Below are 18,781 nucleotides of genomic sequence, written 5' to 3'. Positions count from 1 at the left end.
TCCTCCCTTTAGATCTATCACTGAAATGTTGTGGCTGCTTGCACAGCATGCCTAACACCAATTCCACCCCCCCAAAAATAAGCTAATATATACACTCACCTAAAGGATTATTAGGAACACCTGTTCAATTTCTCATTAATGCAATTATCTAACCAACCAATCACATGGCAGTTGCTTCAATGCATTTAGGGGTGTGGTCCTGGTCAAGACAATCTCCTGAACTCCAAACTGAATGTCTGAATGGGAAAGAAAGGTGATTTAAGCAATTTTGTACGTGGCATGGTTGTTGGTGCCAGACGGGCCGGTCTGAGTATTTCACAATCTGCTCAGTTACTGGGATTTTCACGCACAACCATTTCTAGGGTTTACAAAGAATGGTGTGAAAAGGGAAAAACATCCAGTATGCGGCAGTCCTGTGGGCGAAAATGCCTTGTTGATGCTAGAGGTCAGAGGAGAATGGGCCGACTGATTCAAGCTGATAGAAGAGCAACTTTGACTGAAATAACCACTCGTTACAACCGAGGTATGCAGCAAAGCATTTGTGAAGCCACAACACGTACAACCTTGAGGCGGCTGGGCTACAACAGCAGAAGACCCCACCGGGTACCACTCATCTCCACTACAAATAGGAAAAAGAGGCTACAATTTGCACAAGCTCACCAAAATTGGACAGTTGAAGACTGGAAAAATGTTGCCTGGTCTGATGAGTCTCGATTTCTGTTGAGACATTCAGATGGTAGAGTCAGAATTTGGCGTAAACAGAAAGAGGACATGGATCGATCATGCCTTGTTACCACTGTGCAGGCTGGTGGTGGTGGTGTAATGGTGTGGGGGATGTTTTCTTGGCACACTTTAGGCCCCTTAGTGCCAATTGGGCATCGTTTAAATGCCACGGCCTACTTGAGCATTGTTTCTGACCATGTCCATCCCTTTATGACCACCATGTACCCATCCTCTGATGGCTACTTCCAGCAGGATAATGCACCATGTCACAAAGGTCGAATCATTTCAAATTGGTTTCTTGAACATGACAATGAGTTCACTGTACTAAACTGGCCCCCACAGTCACCAGATCTCAACCCAATAGGGCATCTTTGGGATGTGGTGGAACGGGAGCTTCGTGCCCTGGATGTGCATCCCACAAATCTCCATCAACTGCAAGATGCTATCCTATCAATATGGGCCAACATTTCTAAAGAATGCTTTCAGCACCTTGTTGAATCAATGCCACGTAGAATTAAGGCAGTTCTGAAGGCGAAAGGGGGTCAAACACAGTATTAGTATGGTGTTCCTAATAATCCTTTAGGTGAGTGTATAGTTTTAAATAAATGCGAGTGTTAAGAAATAATGCACGTCTAACAAACAAGCAGGTGTAATAGCACTTCAGACATTTACAGCACAACCGCCTTGTGAATATTAGTATGATCTATAAAACCGATTTGGTCGTAGAGACCTGGGACAGATGAAATGTGGTGGAAATGTAGCATTAATCGGACAGGTGCATTGCAAAGTGATTTCGACTGCAATAGCCTGCATTTGCGCCATATCCTTGCATGGCAGGTTTGTTATGTTCACAGTGTCCACTGGGGGATCAAACTTAATTAATTTAACACATCCAACTGAGCTCTTGCTGTAAACAGCGATACCGTTAGGTTGTGGTTATTTGTTTGTTTCATACAATCCAGACAGCTAAAACCCAAAACTATAGACTATTTATTAAAAAAAAAATAAGACTATTTGTCCACATGGAGAACAGCGTTGTAAGCCTCACATCTTGAACGGAAACGTAAGGTTGAAAAAGGAATATTTATGCAATATTGATAACCTTCATACAATTCTTAACACTAAATGCATTTAATTACATATCTTTAAAATATAGCCTATACTTGAAGCATGAATCCTCAATTCCTGCATTATTTGCCGATGACCTATACAAAAGCCCAGTCACGTATTCATAAATCAAATATACAGATAAAAAGTAAGTTCAATTTGATCAGCATCAAAATTACATGTATAGAGAGAAAGACCGACTACAATACTTATTTTAAATGCATCAGATGGGCCGACCCTGATCCTGCTGGTGTGAAGGGGGGGCGCTGATCATCTCGCGTTGTGATTGGCCCTCAATGACATCATCGCGCATCGACCTGTAATGCGAGCGGCTATCAAGCCCTATTTGTTCTGAGCGCCGTTAGCGTAAAACACTTCTAGCCATGACCAATTTCTGCGCCTGGATGTTTGCAATACTACAACTGACAGTGTACAGTATAAAGCATATACATTATCTAAGCCGCCCAGCTGGAGACATGAAAAAGGACGTAAGACCCAGAGACAGAGTAAGCACCTGCCCCATCCTGACACAGGCATCTCCCTTTTCTCCAGTCCAAAGCAGGGACGCTGTCCAGCTCCAACCTTGCTGAAGAACATGGTTGCACTTCAAACTCCACAAACACACAACACATGTCCCATCCCTATAGATTGAGATACCAGACAAAATGTGCGCATGGAGCGACTTCATATTTATGGCAAGATCGCTTTTTAAATGATCCCTGTGCGCCAAAACACTGCGACTCAAGAGTTGCACTGCTACTGCTTTTACTGGATTACATACCCATCGTCGCAGTTTATAAAGAAAACACGCAAACTATAAGTATTAGACTAAGATTTTGGGGTAACTATATATTTATTTGAGGCTAAAAACGGGGCTTAACCAAATGTATCCAGATTTTCCTCTAATTCTGAAAATACAAGAGAAGAAACTATAAATAAATAAAAAATTATGTCATAGCTATCTCGGTTGTATATCTATGCCTAGGGTGTCTTTGAAAGTATGCTCAAGTGTAAATTCAGTGCGTCGTGTATTAATTTTAGATTAATTGGCACATACCTTGGGATGTGTTTTGGAGGACAAAAAAAAGTTAAATATTCAAAGATTTTAATCCACTCCAGGGCGTGAAGAATATTGTAATCCAGTTTTTTTTTTCTTTTTTTTCCTTTTATTGGTAATTCCAATGGTCATAATTCCCATGGTTTTGAAAAAATATATACAAAAGAAATCCGGGAAAAGCCTTCTCCACAATTCCATATAGTAGTTGTCCCAGTAGACTGCGTAGTGGAGCTTTCTGTAAATCCACCAAATTAATCCTCATCAAAAAAGTGTCCTTTTTGGAGTGTCTTCTGCAGCAGTTTGCAAAAAGCCTAGAAAAAGAAAGTTTAATATTTGAAACAAAGCAATGTTCCGTTTCATATAATGGAATAAAATACAGTGCATTATATTTTAAACTGTCCAAAAGGAAAAGTGCACTTGACAACATGCATCAATAATGTTAAATCTGTGGATATGGAAATTAAAAGTACATTTTACAATTACTAAAATTCAGTGTAGCATCAAGAATGTCTATTTGGTGGGTTTGTATAGGTTATTGTAATTTTTGTGATTATTCAGTTATGAGGTTTGTCATTTTTTTAATCAGGTAATAATACACCATTTTAGTTTCTAACTGAAGCTTCTAAGTTTTTTTATTTTATTTTAAAATGGTTACTGTAACACGTTATAATGGCTATTTACATACAAACTGTCCTATTTTAATTAATACAAAAGTGCAAAAACTGACACTGTAAAAAGCAATCATGGTTCAATCGAATATTTACAGATGGATGGATATTAAATGCCAGAATATATGAAAGCATTATTGTATTGTGTTAACCCTTCAACCACTGGTAAATTACTATGTCGAAGTTATAGTCGTGTTAGGGGTCATTACAGACATCGAAGTATAGCTCGAAAGTTATATAATTGATAAAACAACGAGTAACTTAGTCCTAAATCAATAACTTGTGAATGTTTTTAAATTTAACTACTTTTAGAAACACTTAAACTTGAACAGCTGGATTATTCGTATAATTATTATTTTTAATGAGTTGCTTTCACTTTTAAAATGATTGTTTGTGTATATGTTTCTAAATATAACAGTCACAACTTCTTAAAGCAAACTGCAAAAGCAGTTAAAATAAATATTCAGAGGAAGCATCAGTCTCCCTAGACAAAGCCAGTCCCAAGAATGCGCTTTATTGTCTGATAAGTGTTTGAAGATCCAATTCTAAATTAAAATAAATCAACACATTAAACCTAAAACATGTTGTTTATTGAACGGACTGATGCTTCCCAAGTAATTACAAAGTGTTTATAATAGCTAAATCAAAAGAACTTTTTTTTTTTTTTGTATCTTTCGCCCAGGAGCAATCTCTTTGTCTAAAACAACTTCCCCAATAAAGCAGTAGCAGCTGCTGATTTCTTAATGATTTCTTAATTTATTTTAGCCTAGACAATAGTGGTTTTATCATTTATTTTATACTGATTTTGAGAGTCCTAACAAAGACTCAAGTGTTTGGTGTTTTATTTCATTTTTTTAAAAGTTCAATAACAAAGGAACTGCACCGGCTGTTCAGTCTACCTGTTGCATATATACTTAACTATATAGTTAACTACCCATTTATTGCTGCCCAGAGCGGATTGCAGAGCAAGTTAAGACTTAAACAAGTTAGATACTTGGTTAATGTTACTGTTTTGGCGGAATTCGTTTAGAGAAATAAAAGTGAAAATATTAAAACATGCACCTAAACCTCATTTCGTCTCCTCGCGTTTCTCTGATATCAGAGGGTAATTCAATGATTCAAAAGTTGTACTTTGCACGGTAATCGTCCGATATAAAACAGCATTATTTTATAAAGTGGGCATCTTTCGCCCTAGCGCTAATTAGCCAAGTCGTCGCGGTGCGTAACGTTGTGCAAACTTCCCAAACCCATCAACTTTGGACAGCTTTGTCTGTTTACAGTAAAGACCGAAGTGACACAAAATGTACATACCATGCAAATGCACGCTTTCCATCGCTTTTCTGCGGCTTCTAGGGAATTTAAAAAGCAGTTTGAGGAAAGGATAACTGCGGTGATCCTGCCATGATCTCCCTTCAAAGCCCTGCGCAGAACAAAGGAACGCTCCTCTGCGCTTTGTGCGTAACTTTGCAGCCTGACGCACCAACTCCAAGCAACTTTTCCTTCCAAAAAAAGTCTACAAACTTGAATTAAATCCCAACTCACCACAGTATCAACAAAGTGCGGCTTAAATCGGGAAAACACAAGTACACTGGCAAGCCGTCAACGTCCCTGAAAAAGTTTCTAGTGGAGTATTTGGGGTATGTTGTCAGGTCTCTTTGTCTGCACGTGTGAAGGGGATCTGGCCGCGCCTTGCTGGTTTCGGCGCAGTCCCGCCCTCACGCAACTAAACAACAACAAAGCCCCGGCGCCGCACACACAGCCGTCCACTCGCAGCGTTTGCAGGTTAGTGCCCCTGAGTTAAACCGTTACTTTGTCTTGCTTCACCCCCCCAAGCCCAGATAAAGGACATCCAGAGCAGTGTGTGTGAGAGACTGGCTGCCTTTCTTCCTTGCATCTCTTTGCACAGGCCACATCAATGTAAAATATACTTTTTGGGCGTTTAAAAGGGGGGTTTTGTAGAATGCATTACTAAGAGGCACATAACCACTTCCTCAACTTAGTTACGTCCCAACAACGGCTTGAATACGATATGGCACGGAGAGGAAGAAGTGCATGGATGCAGTTTAAGTTTTGGGGGGGGGGGGGGTTCACACAAGCAACCTGAAAACGTTTCCCTCATGTCGTTTTCTAACTTCCAGGTACTCTTACGGAGAAAGGTGTAGCTACTTACCAGTTATTACCATTACTGTTACTTTTGGTGGATATCCAGACAGATGCAACTGTTACACTGTGCTCGGTGTATTTTGGTTAGACTTGACTGTTAGGTAGATGGCTACAGATTGCCTATTAAACACGAGTAAAGCAGTCTGCACTGAGAATGACCAATTGTTCGCATACACGAAGCTGACATCATCTGAGTTATTGCTTACTGTTACTCATTCATTCCGCATAAGCATGCATCCAAGTTTCTGTCCTTTGTTTTATGCAATTCAGCAAGGAGGATCTGAGTTATAAGCACCAGCCAGATCAGAGCAGTGCAGGTCTCGTCTCGACCGGGACGTTGTCGCAAAGATACGTTGAGCACATCCCACACGTGTTCCAACTGACTTTGAAATCGCGCCTTATTACTTATTTTCTTCCCTAAATAATCATTTTAAAATGTTTTGGCAAGAGGAAACATGTATACTGACGTAATTTGTAGCCTATAGTTCATTGCTGGATCTCCCCTGTGATCACATGTACGAGTGGCAGCTCTCTTCTGCACACTGCCTGGTCCTCTTTCAGCGCGACTCTTTCAAATGCTCAGAAGTACCCGCAGATCGCCATGACCATTTCTTCCCCATTCAAAAACAAACAAAAACAGTAGATTACTAAACATTAAATAATAATAAAAAAACTTTCACCATGGCTTCAATGATGTCGTTTAATGGTGATGATTAGTCTTTAGGCACCCCATGAACGGAACGTCCCTGCAACTTTCAGAAGACATATTACTCACAAAGTCTTTTAAAGTTGTACAATATTGTGAAAACTAACTGCAATTTCTCGTGTTGTATTTATTTATTTATTTATTTATTTATTTATTTATTTATTATTTAGCTTTCATCCCATTCCGATCCAAACCCATAAACTTGCTTTTTCATATTTGTGACTTACAATTTTCAATTCAGCATGAGTTTTCTCATCCATGCATTACAGCAAACATAAATAGACCTAATCATTCACTTTTTAAATACATGTGGCAGTTATTTTCCATAAACCAACAAAAAACTGTAAATACAAACAATACAGAGCTAGCCATTCTGGTGAGTTGCCACAGCAGTTTGAGTGATTTAAATATAATTGTAGATCCCGGCAATCTTTTAGAGTAAAATATCTATGGGTGTCCAGTACAGGGGTTGGATCTGGACCAGAATGTAGAGGTGTGGTCTAATGTTTCAGAAGAATAGCTCCCGAAAAAAACTATCCTTCAACTTTCAAACTACAGTTCTTCAATTATGATGATCAAGGGAGACTTTTCAACATCGATTGGATTGAAAGAGAAGATTAATAACTGTTGTTAACCTATTTCAGTGCTTATTTTGCTTGAATTTAACAATTCAGGGGCTTCTTTAGCTGTAAATCTGAGCATTCTACAAGCCACCTCTGCTTGAGGAGCAGACAATAACTGCTCCTTGATCTACGCTTTTGACAATTGCTTTTCAATATATTTTTTAACATGTATTAACTCTAATTAGGCATATAGTAAGTTATGCAGGAATCACTGTATCTCTGAACCAGAACACTGTTTTTCATGTTCTGGTCGGCCTGGAAGCCTCCTAGGATTCAGAAAACTTTCATGCAGCCTTTGCTATGTATACATTTAATTTAACACATATGTATGGGAAAATACTGCTTCCATTTGCAGTTATACTTAAAATTACAAATTTGCCAATAGAACAGACTTGTCTGGGTCAAAATACATGACTGAAAATCACAGGTGTAGAACACTATATCTGGTGTGATAATACTATCCTCCATCTCACGCACAAGTTGCTGACCATCAATAAGAGTGCAATGCATGAAGCACCAAGGCCCCAGCAGCTGCCTTCTTTACACGGGTCTCTGGATTATTCAGATTAGCTGAATTAGCTTTGTCTGAGGTGTACAGCACAAATGAAAGGTGAAAGTCCAGCTAGCCTAGCAGCGCAGTGTGTGTGGGTGGCCCGTAAGCTCTATGTGATTCTCCTGCTCAGCTCACTTGATTGAAAAAGCTAGGAGTGGGAAAGTAGCAGAAGGCACTGCAAATCTGCAACCCTGGGAATGAAAGGAAGTCCATAGGAGACAAATGCTGCTACTGATTCATGCGCAGTTCTGTGGCGGGTGGAACTGCAAGTCAAAATGTTAAACGTGGTTCTTCAACGGGCAGGGATGCACAAGAAGAGTTAGACTAGACCAGCAAACTGTGCAAACAGGCCATGCCAGTCTCAGATGGAGGGAAAGGGCTACATCCATGTTGCACAAAGACTGAATCTTAAGCCTGGATTTCAATGAGGATCTTGGACTCCCATCAACCTTCTGGAGGGGTGAACATGCCGAGTCCAAGACACCTCCGTTCTGCAGGTGCTTTCCAGACCAACTTGTGCCAAGATGACAGAAGAGATATGAGAGACAAAACTGGGGAACTGGTCAGTACCAAGCTGTTCATAGTGCCAGACAAGGTGAGGAGGGCATACTAATGAGAAAGGGGAGCCTGGGACTTGTGCCTAGTGAACAGACAGTATTGCCCGACATAGTGCTGACCCCGATCTACCTGACAATCTCCCACAGAGAGGGACAGTGTGACTCTGATGGGACTGAACAGTGGCTGACAGTTGTGAAACGCAGATTGTTGTTTCATGATATTGGTTTGTTTGTGTGAGTCAGAGAAATGGTGTGTGTGTGTGTGTGTCTGTGTGGGGGGGGGGGGGGGTTGGTTATATTTGTAAATCTCAGTCAGTTGCAAACTTCCATATCAGTGTTGTGTTCAACTGTTAAAAGAACAGAAGACACCTTCAGACGTCCAAACAGTTTGCTTTCAATAATGGCTGCTTTGGTTTGAATTATAGCCTGTTTCTGTAGTTGATCTCAGGTTCAATTAACCCTAAACTGTAAATTGGAGACATGCATTTCAGATGTTGATATGTACTCAGAAAATAATTTCTTCTTCATATAGTTCACCACGGTGCACGGTGGCAGATCTTGAGGTAAGATGGGGATGAGTATTAGAGTACCAGGAAGAGATGAAAGATATTGTGCTGCATCCACTTGCTTTGTACTTACCCCCACTTCTGTGCTCACATAATGGTTGTGACTAATCTCCCTCCCCCACTACAAGCTTCCTGAAAAACATATTGGCTATATCACTGTCTACTGACAATATCAGCATCAAGTCAAAGAAGCAGTATACAAATATAGTAATCTCAAATAATGGGATGCAGAAGAGCATTTTAATACAACAATTATCATCATCATCAATCACATTATTTTATGATTAAACACAATATTTTTAACAGATACAATATGGCTCATGCAATATAAACCATATTTATATGTATCCCTCCCTGAATGCTTTCCACATCTCACCAGGAGATAACAATCTTAATAATAGCTGTGGCACAACAACTGATCTATTATTTTCCTGCTGCCCCAGCTCAACTTCATACCATTTCTCACAGTGCTGTGTCTGTCACTCATTAGTGATCTGTCCCAAACATTTGTTTGTAGCTGTACAGCATGTAATTGTGCAATCTTGACCACACTTGATACAGTTTATCCATTTTTTTTGCCATGTAAGCTAATTAAACCAAATATGCAAATATGATTTTGACCTTTGTCACACACTGAAAAGAGACAGCTCAACAAACAGTTCAGATAATTCTGAACACCATGCAATGCTGTGAAAATCGCTGTATAAAGTCATTTCCAAGGTTTACAAATCATAAATCGTATCATTAGATTTTTTTTTTTTTCTTATGATTTCTGGAAGTAATAGGATATGATATATGTCATGGCATTAAAAGTAGGTGTATAGTTTGAAATATATGTTTTTTATAGTGCAATCAGAGTCATAATCCATTGCATTTGGAAGAACTGTTTTTGGAGAATAGTCAAATCTCTTTAAATGTAAAGTCAGTCTATTGATAAAGTTATAAAACAACGTGAAACTGAGGAAATTAAATCAATGTGTTACATGAAGTACAACAGAGAATGTATGATGTCTATATATATATTTTAATATATTAGTATGAAGGAAAAATCTATTGTGAGGACATGTTTATGTTTGAGACACTCCCGTTTTCCATTTTCAATCTGTTTAGCTTTGGGGAAGCCTGTTCAATGATGCACAGGCTATAATCAAGTCTTAGTTATGGCCCTGTTAAAACTCTTAACTCAAGCAGAAACAGCAACTGCTTGCACAACGTTTGATCACAGTCACATGTGAATTGTGCAAAATAACACTGCTTAATCAAAACTTCTATCTTACATTTTTGTAAACAAATGTAACATGTTTTGTAAATGTAAATAAAGTTACCTATTGTCCAAGTTGGTACACTGTACACTACAAAATATTAATGTTTACAAAAGCATACTTCCATTTCTGAATTAAACAAGATTTTCCAACTTCAAGGTTCAGAAAGTCTGTAAGTCTACAATCAAGCTATGGAAACACAATACTAATTAATTAAAAATGATAGCAATTTCATTCGTAAAATATCAAGGTGCAGGACAAAGTGGCAAAATATCCCAGTGCAAGAAATGCATAAACATGTCTCAAGATTAGCATTCCACACATTATATATGTAAAAATATTGATAGCGGTGCAATCATGATTATGGATATGAAAATGAGTATCTCACCTAATACGTTGCTTTTGATTTGCGGACTCCTTAAATGTTTATTTTAGGTGTGGGCAAATACCCCAGAAAGGCTAAATTGAGAGAACCAAAACTCATTTAGTTTGTGAAAATCCCAGACACAAGGACGTCTTCAATGAACAGTGAATTAATGCCTTGCTCTACTTAATCCAGAATTTGGTTCCCAGTAGCCAGCTATCAGCACCATGCAGGGCATATGCATGGTAGGTTTAGCTAGTGTTGATAAAGCTTAGAGGTTCTTTTAGGAATGTAATCCAAAGCACTGTAAATAAACACATCTGAAATGCCCGATACCAGATAACAAGAGGCCTCCCAATGCAGTTGAGATGAAAGCTAAAGGAAACTAAAGTGAAGGGTTTCTAATTATTGCCACACCAAGCAAGTGACATCTTCCAAAGTGGCTAATTTGGTTAGAAATTACTAATGGTGAAATAGGAAATTAATGACACTGAGCTAGGTATGGCCAATTCAGCTTTTTTACAAAAAAGGCTACTAAGCTCATTAACCAAACATTTTTTTTTCTTCACAAGTAGATGAAAACATCACTTGACTTTCCTTTACGTATCTATTGATATGTTTCAGTGCTATATAATTGTTTATCCCTTGTTGATTGGGAGACATCCTGTAAGTGTGCACAATATTAATGGCTGGTGTAGAATTTGTTTTTGAATGGCACAGCTCTGACTTACTGGTGTATAACAAACTAATTATGATATATTGTGGCTACCACTAGCTTCCAGGATAGCTGCTTGGAATACCAGTGAGGTGTACATACTGCAGCATGAAATTAAACCAGTAATGGACATAATTCTGATTAAATTCTGCATTGAATCTTGTTTTCCTGGTTTGCAATATGTATGTGTTTACTGACTGTAAAATAGATTGTAAAGGTATATAATAAAAAGAAAGGGAACAAAGAAGAACATCTGAAAAGGATAATATTAAGACTATAAGCCAGTGTAATAGCAATATAATATATTTAATTATTTGAATGACTTGAAATGACCAATTACTCCTGTAAAATACTAATACTATTTTAATTAAAAATAAATTAGCATTTCAAGATTAATCTAAACAAAAGATTTGGCCTTTGGAGATATTTGTTTTGTATATTTTAGAAAAACGTGTCACCTTTGTTCCAAAAGCCAATTCTGAGTGAGTTGTGCATTTCAATTCTAGTAATGTAAATGAAGACTAGTGTTCAAAAACTCCAATGTAGTTCAGCTATAATGTCATACTATAAATTAACTGGCTGCAAACATAATTGCATGTTGCAGCTTTCTTCCATGCAAGATTGTTGCAAAAACAAACAAACAAACAAACAAACAAACAGATTCCTCTATGCTGTAAACAAACCTTTGGGCATTCATCTCCATTTGATAAACTCTTCTATGAGATTGGGCTTGACAGCTTAGCCCCATTTGGATTTTTTTGGAAGTGTGTGGATGTGGATGTGAGGATTGAATTCTCCACGTCACAGGAGAAGCGGTGAAATATTTATCTTTCCATCTCATTGGAGCTGCAACCCATTATTGCCACCGGAACAGATAAGAGGATAAACAGTGCCTCTGTTGGTGGCTTCATTTTACATCGACGTCTACTCCTACGGCTACTACTACTTTGTAAATATCTCAAAGAGCTTGCAGAAAAATGTCTGTCAAATGAAGAGAGAGAAGGTAAACTTACCTTTCCAAGATAACAGTGAATGTTCTCATCCACCATTTTCATTTTGCATTTGTATTTTATTGCATATTCAACTGAAATATCAACATAAGATGTGACAGATTTCTTTAAAAGGTCTCAGATTTTAACCTTTTCTTTAAGGGAACATAGCCGATTACCAGTATATTTTAAACCCACCTTAAATATTTGACAGCAGCACAATTACACCTGTGCTGCTGGGCAATTTTGTATGTGAATCTCCCATTTAGGTTGTGAATGGAAGCTGTGGAGGCTAATAAACATTATGGCGATAAGCTCTGTGAACTTGTGTGAGGTGTCTGCATTATCTACAAGTACACATTGTCCTTCATTGGTATTGAACAATTAGTCATAAGGATTTATTGACACAATCCTGTAAAACTGCATTGTATATCGTTTCTACAGTCCCCAAACATTTTTAAATCATGTATACGTCTCTGCTCAAGTCATCAAGAGCAAGTTAAACAGGTTTTGAAAACACTGACCCTTCGAAAGGAAAGCCATTTAGACAACAGGAGATGTTTTCATTCCAACCATGGCATAGGGGGGAAGGATTTTATACTTCTAATACATGCATGCATTCAAAAATAAGTAATTCATTTCAACGGCCATCACTGCAAGCATCCTCTGGGACCAGCAGTCAGCCTTCTCAGAGCTCAGAGCCGTCTCACACCCCTCCCCCATGGAAGCGCACTGTCTGGAGGACTCCTGCTGCTTTCTGTTCTGGCTGGGGTATTGCATTTGCTACAATCACATCAGCTGGGAAGGAGGGAAAGGCGAATGGGAACAAAGTTAATTCCGACTCATTTTTCTGGATCGGTTAGGCCAAAATCGGGTTACACCTATTGCTGCATGAGCATGTTGCTCGTTGTTAACAACAGTAATAATAAACTGGCTGTGCACAACCGAAATGCTCCATCCCTGCATGAAACCTCTCTGTGTAGACTTCCCTGCAATGTGCTGGCTGGCCTTAATTGCCCTTCCCCCCATGCCGTAGCAGTGCGACTGTCTGGAGTAGGGGGATGGGAGATGAATCCCGCTGAATTAATGGATCACTTTCTCACACAAGGCTAGTACACACATCCCCCCCCCCCCCCCCAGTTCTAATTGCAATTAACGCATTATACTCCAGTGATAAGATAAGGTAGATTGCATTAGTTTTTTTTTTCAACCCTCCCAACACACACACACACACACACACACACACACACACACACACACACACACACGGAATTAATCCTGAGAGCGGGGTCTGGCGTTTGCACCATTACCTGCTGACTGCAATCCTAAAGTCGCTCGTATACAGGTGTGCAGCCCCCTGTCAATAGAGCACAGGTCGCGTCGCTGCAGCGCACATGGCCGCCGTTCTGCGCGGCTCCACCAATGGGATCGGCGTCATCGTGCAGATCTGTGCAGATCTGCGGGGATCTGCGCCGCAGCGACGCTATCACACAGTGTAGCACATAAGTAAACAAAGGCACGTCATCTATTCCGGGCCTAAAAATAGCACCGAGACAGACTGTGATGCACATGACAGCGACAGGCTCCCACACACACACACACACACACGTCGCAAAACAAGACAGCGAGTCAAAATCTAGGGTTCAGTTCCAGCTGATTTTATTTCCTTCTTGAAAAAGAAAAAAAAAAAAATATTTACAGAAGTAGATCGACAATCTGACAGGCAGTGACTTGACACGATTAGCTGGCATGATTTTTTTTTTTTGTCTTGAAACTTTGTTATGGCATGATCATTAGACAAAACAATATTCTACACAGCATATTGCACAGCATGAATGAAAATAAAGTTAATATATTTATATATATATACGTAAAAAAAAAAAATCATACGAACAACCACCTTAAACGTAAGTAAGGATGTAGAGATAGCTGTCCTAGTGCCTGTCATGTTATATCTCAACAACATACATCAACACACAATCTTCTTTTGCTTATAATACAGACTTAAAATGTACAAAGATGTTTTCACTTTTTTCCTTTTTTTTTTTTTCCTTTTAAAACACAACAGCTATAAACCTGAATCGGAAATACAAATGCTATTCACCATGCCATAAGATACTAAAACAATTATATTTAGCCGACAAGTAGAAAAGATTAAATATTCAAATACAATAAATGAGAAACGCAGTACATAGTCGCGAACTCAAATCGGCATTTTGAGTCTATATTTCCATCCAGTGGTTAAAACCGAACTTTTTGCTTATTATAAAAGCGCCAAGAAATGGTTAATTTAAAGCTACAGTATCTCTTTTCATAACGTCAGATACTAAAAAGCAGAAATGTTTACAAGGATACTGAAAAGTGAGATACTGTGTCTTTAAGAAGCCTGCAGATTGAAACTGTAAACATGGGTAAGGGGGTCGATTTGGAGATAACCAACCCCCCAGTTCTTTAAAATTAGGAAATCCAAACAGCGATTTACACCGATTGACACCCCCTTTATATATTTTGTACAAAAATACACTGAGAAAATAATCAAACGTTTTCCTCTCTTTTTTTTGTGTTTTTTTTTTTTTTTAAAAGTGTCAAAAGTCTACATTTAAATATAAAAAATTAAAAGTTAAAACTCTAGCCCTTCAGCGAAGGAGACAGACGGGTGCAGGTAATGCACAACAAGACCTAGGAAAACAAATACAAAATAATAAAGTCAAAAAGGTTTGGCCAGTATAAATACATCCATATATATAAAATGGTATCTGATTATTACATGTATACAAGGGAAAAAAAACACGAGGATGAGAAATCGGTGAGAAAGAAAGGTTTCTCTTCACTTAAAACATGTGAGAAACAAATGCTAAAGGATTTTGGTCCTGAATTGTAAGTGTATAAAGTCCAGCACAGATTTGAGTTGCGTTTGAGTCCTGAAGAAGTCAAGAATGAAAAAAAGCTGGTGATTGGTTTTTCCTGTTTCTCGTAGGAATCAAACATCCTATCCATTTAAATAACCCTAACACTAGTTGCAACTGTTCAACAGTCTTACAGACATCTCAGAAAAAGAGAAGACACGGTCACATGCGTTTCTTTTTTCTTTTCTTTTTTTTTTTTAAATTGGTAATTTTTTTTAGGTTTTCAAAAGTCAACCCACCTGTTCAATAAGTTCATTTCGAGAAGAAAAAGGTGGACACCGCCTATTTCTGTACCTCTGAAGCAATGCAGTTCACGTTGTAAAAGTTCTCTCTCCCTCCCTCTCCAATGTCCCTTTAAGTAACTTGGATGAAAGTCGCCGCCTTCATGTCCGTGCAAATCAATGACAGTTTTCCAGTTCAGACCGAGTTTTTATTTCAATAGGATCTCAGTCGCTCCTACCCGGGGTGCACTAACAGCTCCCCATTTTCTCTCGCCCAAATTTCTGCAGGCAGCCTTTTTCTCAGCCGAGGCGCCCTCAGTCCAATGCCTTGATCCTGGAAATAAAACGCAAGTTTCTCAGCGCTTTCTGGCTCCCCTTCCTCCTCCGTCGGGACCCCTCTTCTCGCAAAAGGTTTCAAACTAACCTTTTTTTCTTCGGCATCCCTTGTTATTTTATTCTTCAGAGCAAATAAAATCATCCCCCAACACCTCGTTTAGGACGCTCAGTATGTAAAAACCAGATTGGAGATGGTCGACTCCAGCCAGTCCCCCGAAATCATCTCGCTGACCTCGGGGGTGCAGTAATCGGGGAACTCGAAGTGGGACCCCGAGCCCGACTCGAAATTGAAATCCAAGTCTCTGTCCAGGACCGAGGAGCTGAAACTCCCCAGCGACATGCTGTCAAACCCGGGACTGGGGTTCAGGTCCAGCAGGTCGTCTTCAAACTCCTCGTCCGAGGACGAAGACTGGGAGGAAGAGGAGGAGTGCGAGGCTGAAGGGGTGGGCGAAGATGCCCGCATGGTGCTGTACCGGTGCGGGTCCGAGGACTCGCTCGGGGACTGGGCGCCCTCCTTACTGCTCGCCGCCCCGTCCTCGTACAGGCTCAGCGGGTCGCTGGACTCCGCAGAGCTGCTCAGGGTCGGGCTGGCCGGCACTGCCACGGAGGAGGGGCTGATGCCATGATTGCTGCCCCCGAAAATGTACACCCTCTTGCCTTTCTTGTCCGGGATCTGCTTGGCCGCGGAGACGGACCTGGATTTGTAGAGGGAATGGTGATCCGTAGTGCCGGCGGGGGAGACCGGGTCCGGGAAGACAGTCTTGGCGCTGCCCAGCACTATCTTGTGCGGCTTGCTGGAGGCTTTACTGCCGCTGCTCTTTTTCAAGGAGGGCTTGGTGCTGGCGCTGCTGCTGCAGGTGCTGCTGCCGATCTTGTCTCCCTTGTCGCCCGGCTTGGAGCTGCTGGACTTCACCTTCTTTCTCGGCCGGTACTTGTAGTCTGGGTAGTCGGCCATGTGCTTCAGCCGCAGCCGCTCCGCCTCTCGGATGAAGGGGATCTTGTCGCTGTCCTTCAGCAGCTTCCAGCGCTTGCCCAGCCTCTTGGAGATCTCGGCGTTGTGCATGTCGGGCGACTGCTCCATGATCTTTCGCCTCTCGATCTGCGACCACACCATGAACGCGTTCATGGGTCTCTTGATGTGGCCGCTGGGGGTCTTGCACCAGGCTGGGTCCATTTTATCCCCCGTGGACGCTGTGGACCCGGGTGTCGGGGAAGACGCCATGCCCAGGTCCATAGCCCCAGAGTCGGTGGACTCCCCCGCCAGCACCGCTTCCGTGTTCTCGGTGTTGCTCGTTTGTTGTACCATAGTTCAGGATTATATATATATATAAAAACAAAGTACTTGTTCAGCAAACTACGCGCGTCTGCCTGCTTTCTCTCTCTCTCTCTCTCTCTGCAGATTTTCAGTCCTGAGTTTGGCGAGCTGGGCTGCCCGGACTCAAACTCTCAACAGTTTTTAGTCCCCACTTTATTTGTATGTTGTGACGGCAGTAATAGTCCTGAGATTTGCGGAACAGGAGTCAGTGGATCGCCTTTTCGGGTTTGGTGGCTGGTAGGTTTCTTTCTCAAGTGTCTCTGCGGTGCTGTGCAGTTCAGCTCTGCCTGCACAACCGATTTCCAGTTTCCAAAGCGCCTTTCCCCCCCCAGAGTGCTTGATGCAACGGGTTCAAACCCAACTCTGTCGCGCAGCAGTTTTCACCTCTGATCGCAGCGCTGAGTAGGAGTTCTGTGCTACTGTGGACGCTCTGCTGCTACTACACCGCGCTCTCTCCGAGTTGCTCAGGCTGTAGATCACTTTTTTTTGCATAGCCTTCCCCTTTAAACACCATGCGGGAAGACCGAGCGTGTTGCACTCAGCGATAGTCCGCCTCGCATCTGCAGTCTGCAACTTAAAGCAGCCTCCAATTCCGCCTCGGCCGCTTTATCCTTTTCCACAGCGGTACTGGCGACGCGAGCGGGCCAATCGGCGGCTGTCTCCGGCCTGCCCCGCGCCAGCGCCACGCCCCCCGCGCGCCCATTGGCTGCCGCGGAATCTAATAATAATCAGCGCGTGCAATGAGCGGCGTTCTGTCTGACCTCATTCCAGCGCGCACGAAAACTTACTTTTTAAAGGGACATGCTTAGGCACTTTTTTTTTTCTTTACAACCCATGCATGGAAATAAATGACACTAGGTTTAAGCACTCTGGAATTGAAACCCGTGCGGCATATGAAATAAATCGAGGCGAGTCTTTTTTCTGGTTTGTAATGCACTGCGCACCACGCGTGTTTTGTTTAAGACAGATCCTGCCTGTTACACAAGTGACGCCCCAGCTCCTCTGTGATTAATGCTGCTTGTGTTCAATCTGTCATTGCACTACTACAACACACCAGTTCCACTGCGATCGCCATTACTGATACTGCTCATTGTACATGCATCGGCTATTATGGTATATATCCTTTATCCAGGTATACTGATCCTAACTGTCTGCCCGGGTACTGCCATCGGGACTACTACTCGTGCTTGGATGGCACTGTCGTTTGCATCGTGCTCCCACACGCGTGGAGGGCTACGGCTCCTTGCAGTGGGAGCTGCTCGCAGAAGCTAGGCTGGGGGAAAGCAGCCAGTCGCTGGCGTGCAACTCGAAAGTTTCTCCCCACAGTGTGCAGACTCTCGCCGGGCTGGCTCGGGAGGGCGGAGCCGCTGGGAAGGCAGGCGGTCCTTTGTCACAGCGCGCACGCCCTGCCTTGCGCTCGGCGCTTCTGCACAGAAACAGTGAAAGCATTGACATGCAAAGCGACGGTGCGCCGCTCGCCCGGGCGCTGCCGCTGCCGCCGATGCATGAGAGACGCAACCGACCGAGGTGTTGGGAATGAAATAAAGCGTTTGCGCCACTAATCGTGTGCACTGATCTTAGGTGTGTGTGTGGGGGGGGGGGGGGGTGTTAAGCGCATCTTCCCCTAGACGAAGGCAACTAGTATGCATGCATGCAATTTACTGTAATAATACTGAAAAAGGAAAACAAGCCGAATCACATGGAGTGATACGAAAACGTGTCGCTCAGGGCAGGAGTGACAGCAGCTGGTGGAAACAACTGCGGGACAGTGCAGTGTCTGTGCTTAACGCTAGATGGCGGAGTGGCGCCAAGGGACCGGCGAGGTTTCCTGGGCTGCGATTCGGCGCGTTCAGGCCCGGCTTCTTCTGGAGTTACATAATGTAGCATAGAGGTTGGAAAAGTATGCAAATGTTCACATTGTTCTACTTCTACACACCAACAGCACAGCTG

General features: G+C 41.7%; 1 protein-coding gene and 1 long non-coding RNA gene across 3 annotated transcripts in view; both read right to left on the bottom strand.

Annotated features, from left to right (window-relative positions):
• LOC136713843 (uncharacterized) overlaps positions 1–5,357 on the bottom strand; it is a 126,070-nt gene extending 120,713 nt beyond the window's left edge. For both annotated transcript variants that reach the window (XR_010804983.1, XR_010804982.1), the window contains exons 1-2: positions 4,867–5,357; positions 2,888–3,198 (exon numbers count right to left, since the gene is read on the bottom strand). This is a non-coding gene — a long non-coding RNA (uncharacterized LOC136713843). The remainder of the gene's footprint in view (positions 1–2,887; positions 3,199–4,866) is intronic.
• An 8,333-nt stretch (positions 5,358–13,690) lies between these two features.
• LOC136713443 (transcription factor SOX-4-like) lies at positions 13,691–17,423 on the bottom strand. The gene has a single exon (XM_066690523.1). The coding sequence runs from the start codon at positions 16,820–16,822 to the stop codon at positions 15,683–15,685; it is 1,140 nt and encodes a 379-aa protein (XP_066546620.1). The 5' UTR covers positions 16,823–17,423; the 3' UTR covers positions 13,691–15,682.
• Positions 17,424–18,781: the final 1,358 nt, after the last annotated feature.

Source organism: Amia ocellicauda, chromosome 18, assembly GCF_036373705.1.
Source record: "Amia ocellicauda isolate fAmiCal2 chromosome 18, fAmiCal2.hap1, whole genome shotgun sequence".
Taxonomy (NCBI): Eukaryota; Metazoa; Chordata; class Actinopteri; order Amiiformes; family Amiidae; genus Amia; species Amia ocellicauda.
The sequence above is the reverse complement of the archived record's forward strand: the minus strand, read 5'-3'. Positions and strand labels throughout refer to the sequence as shown.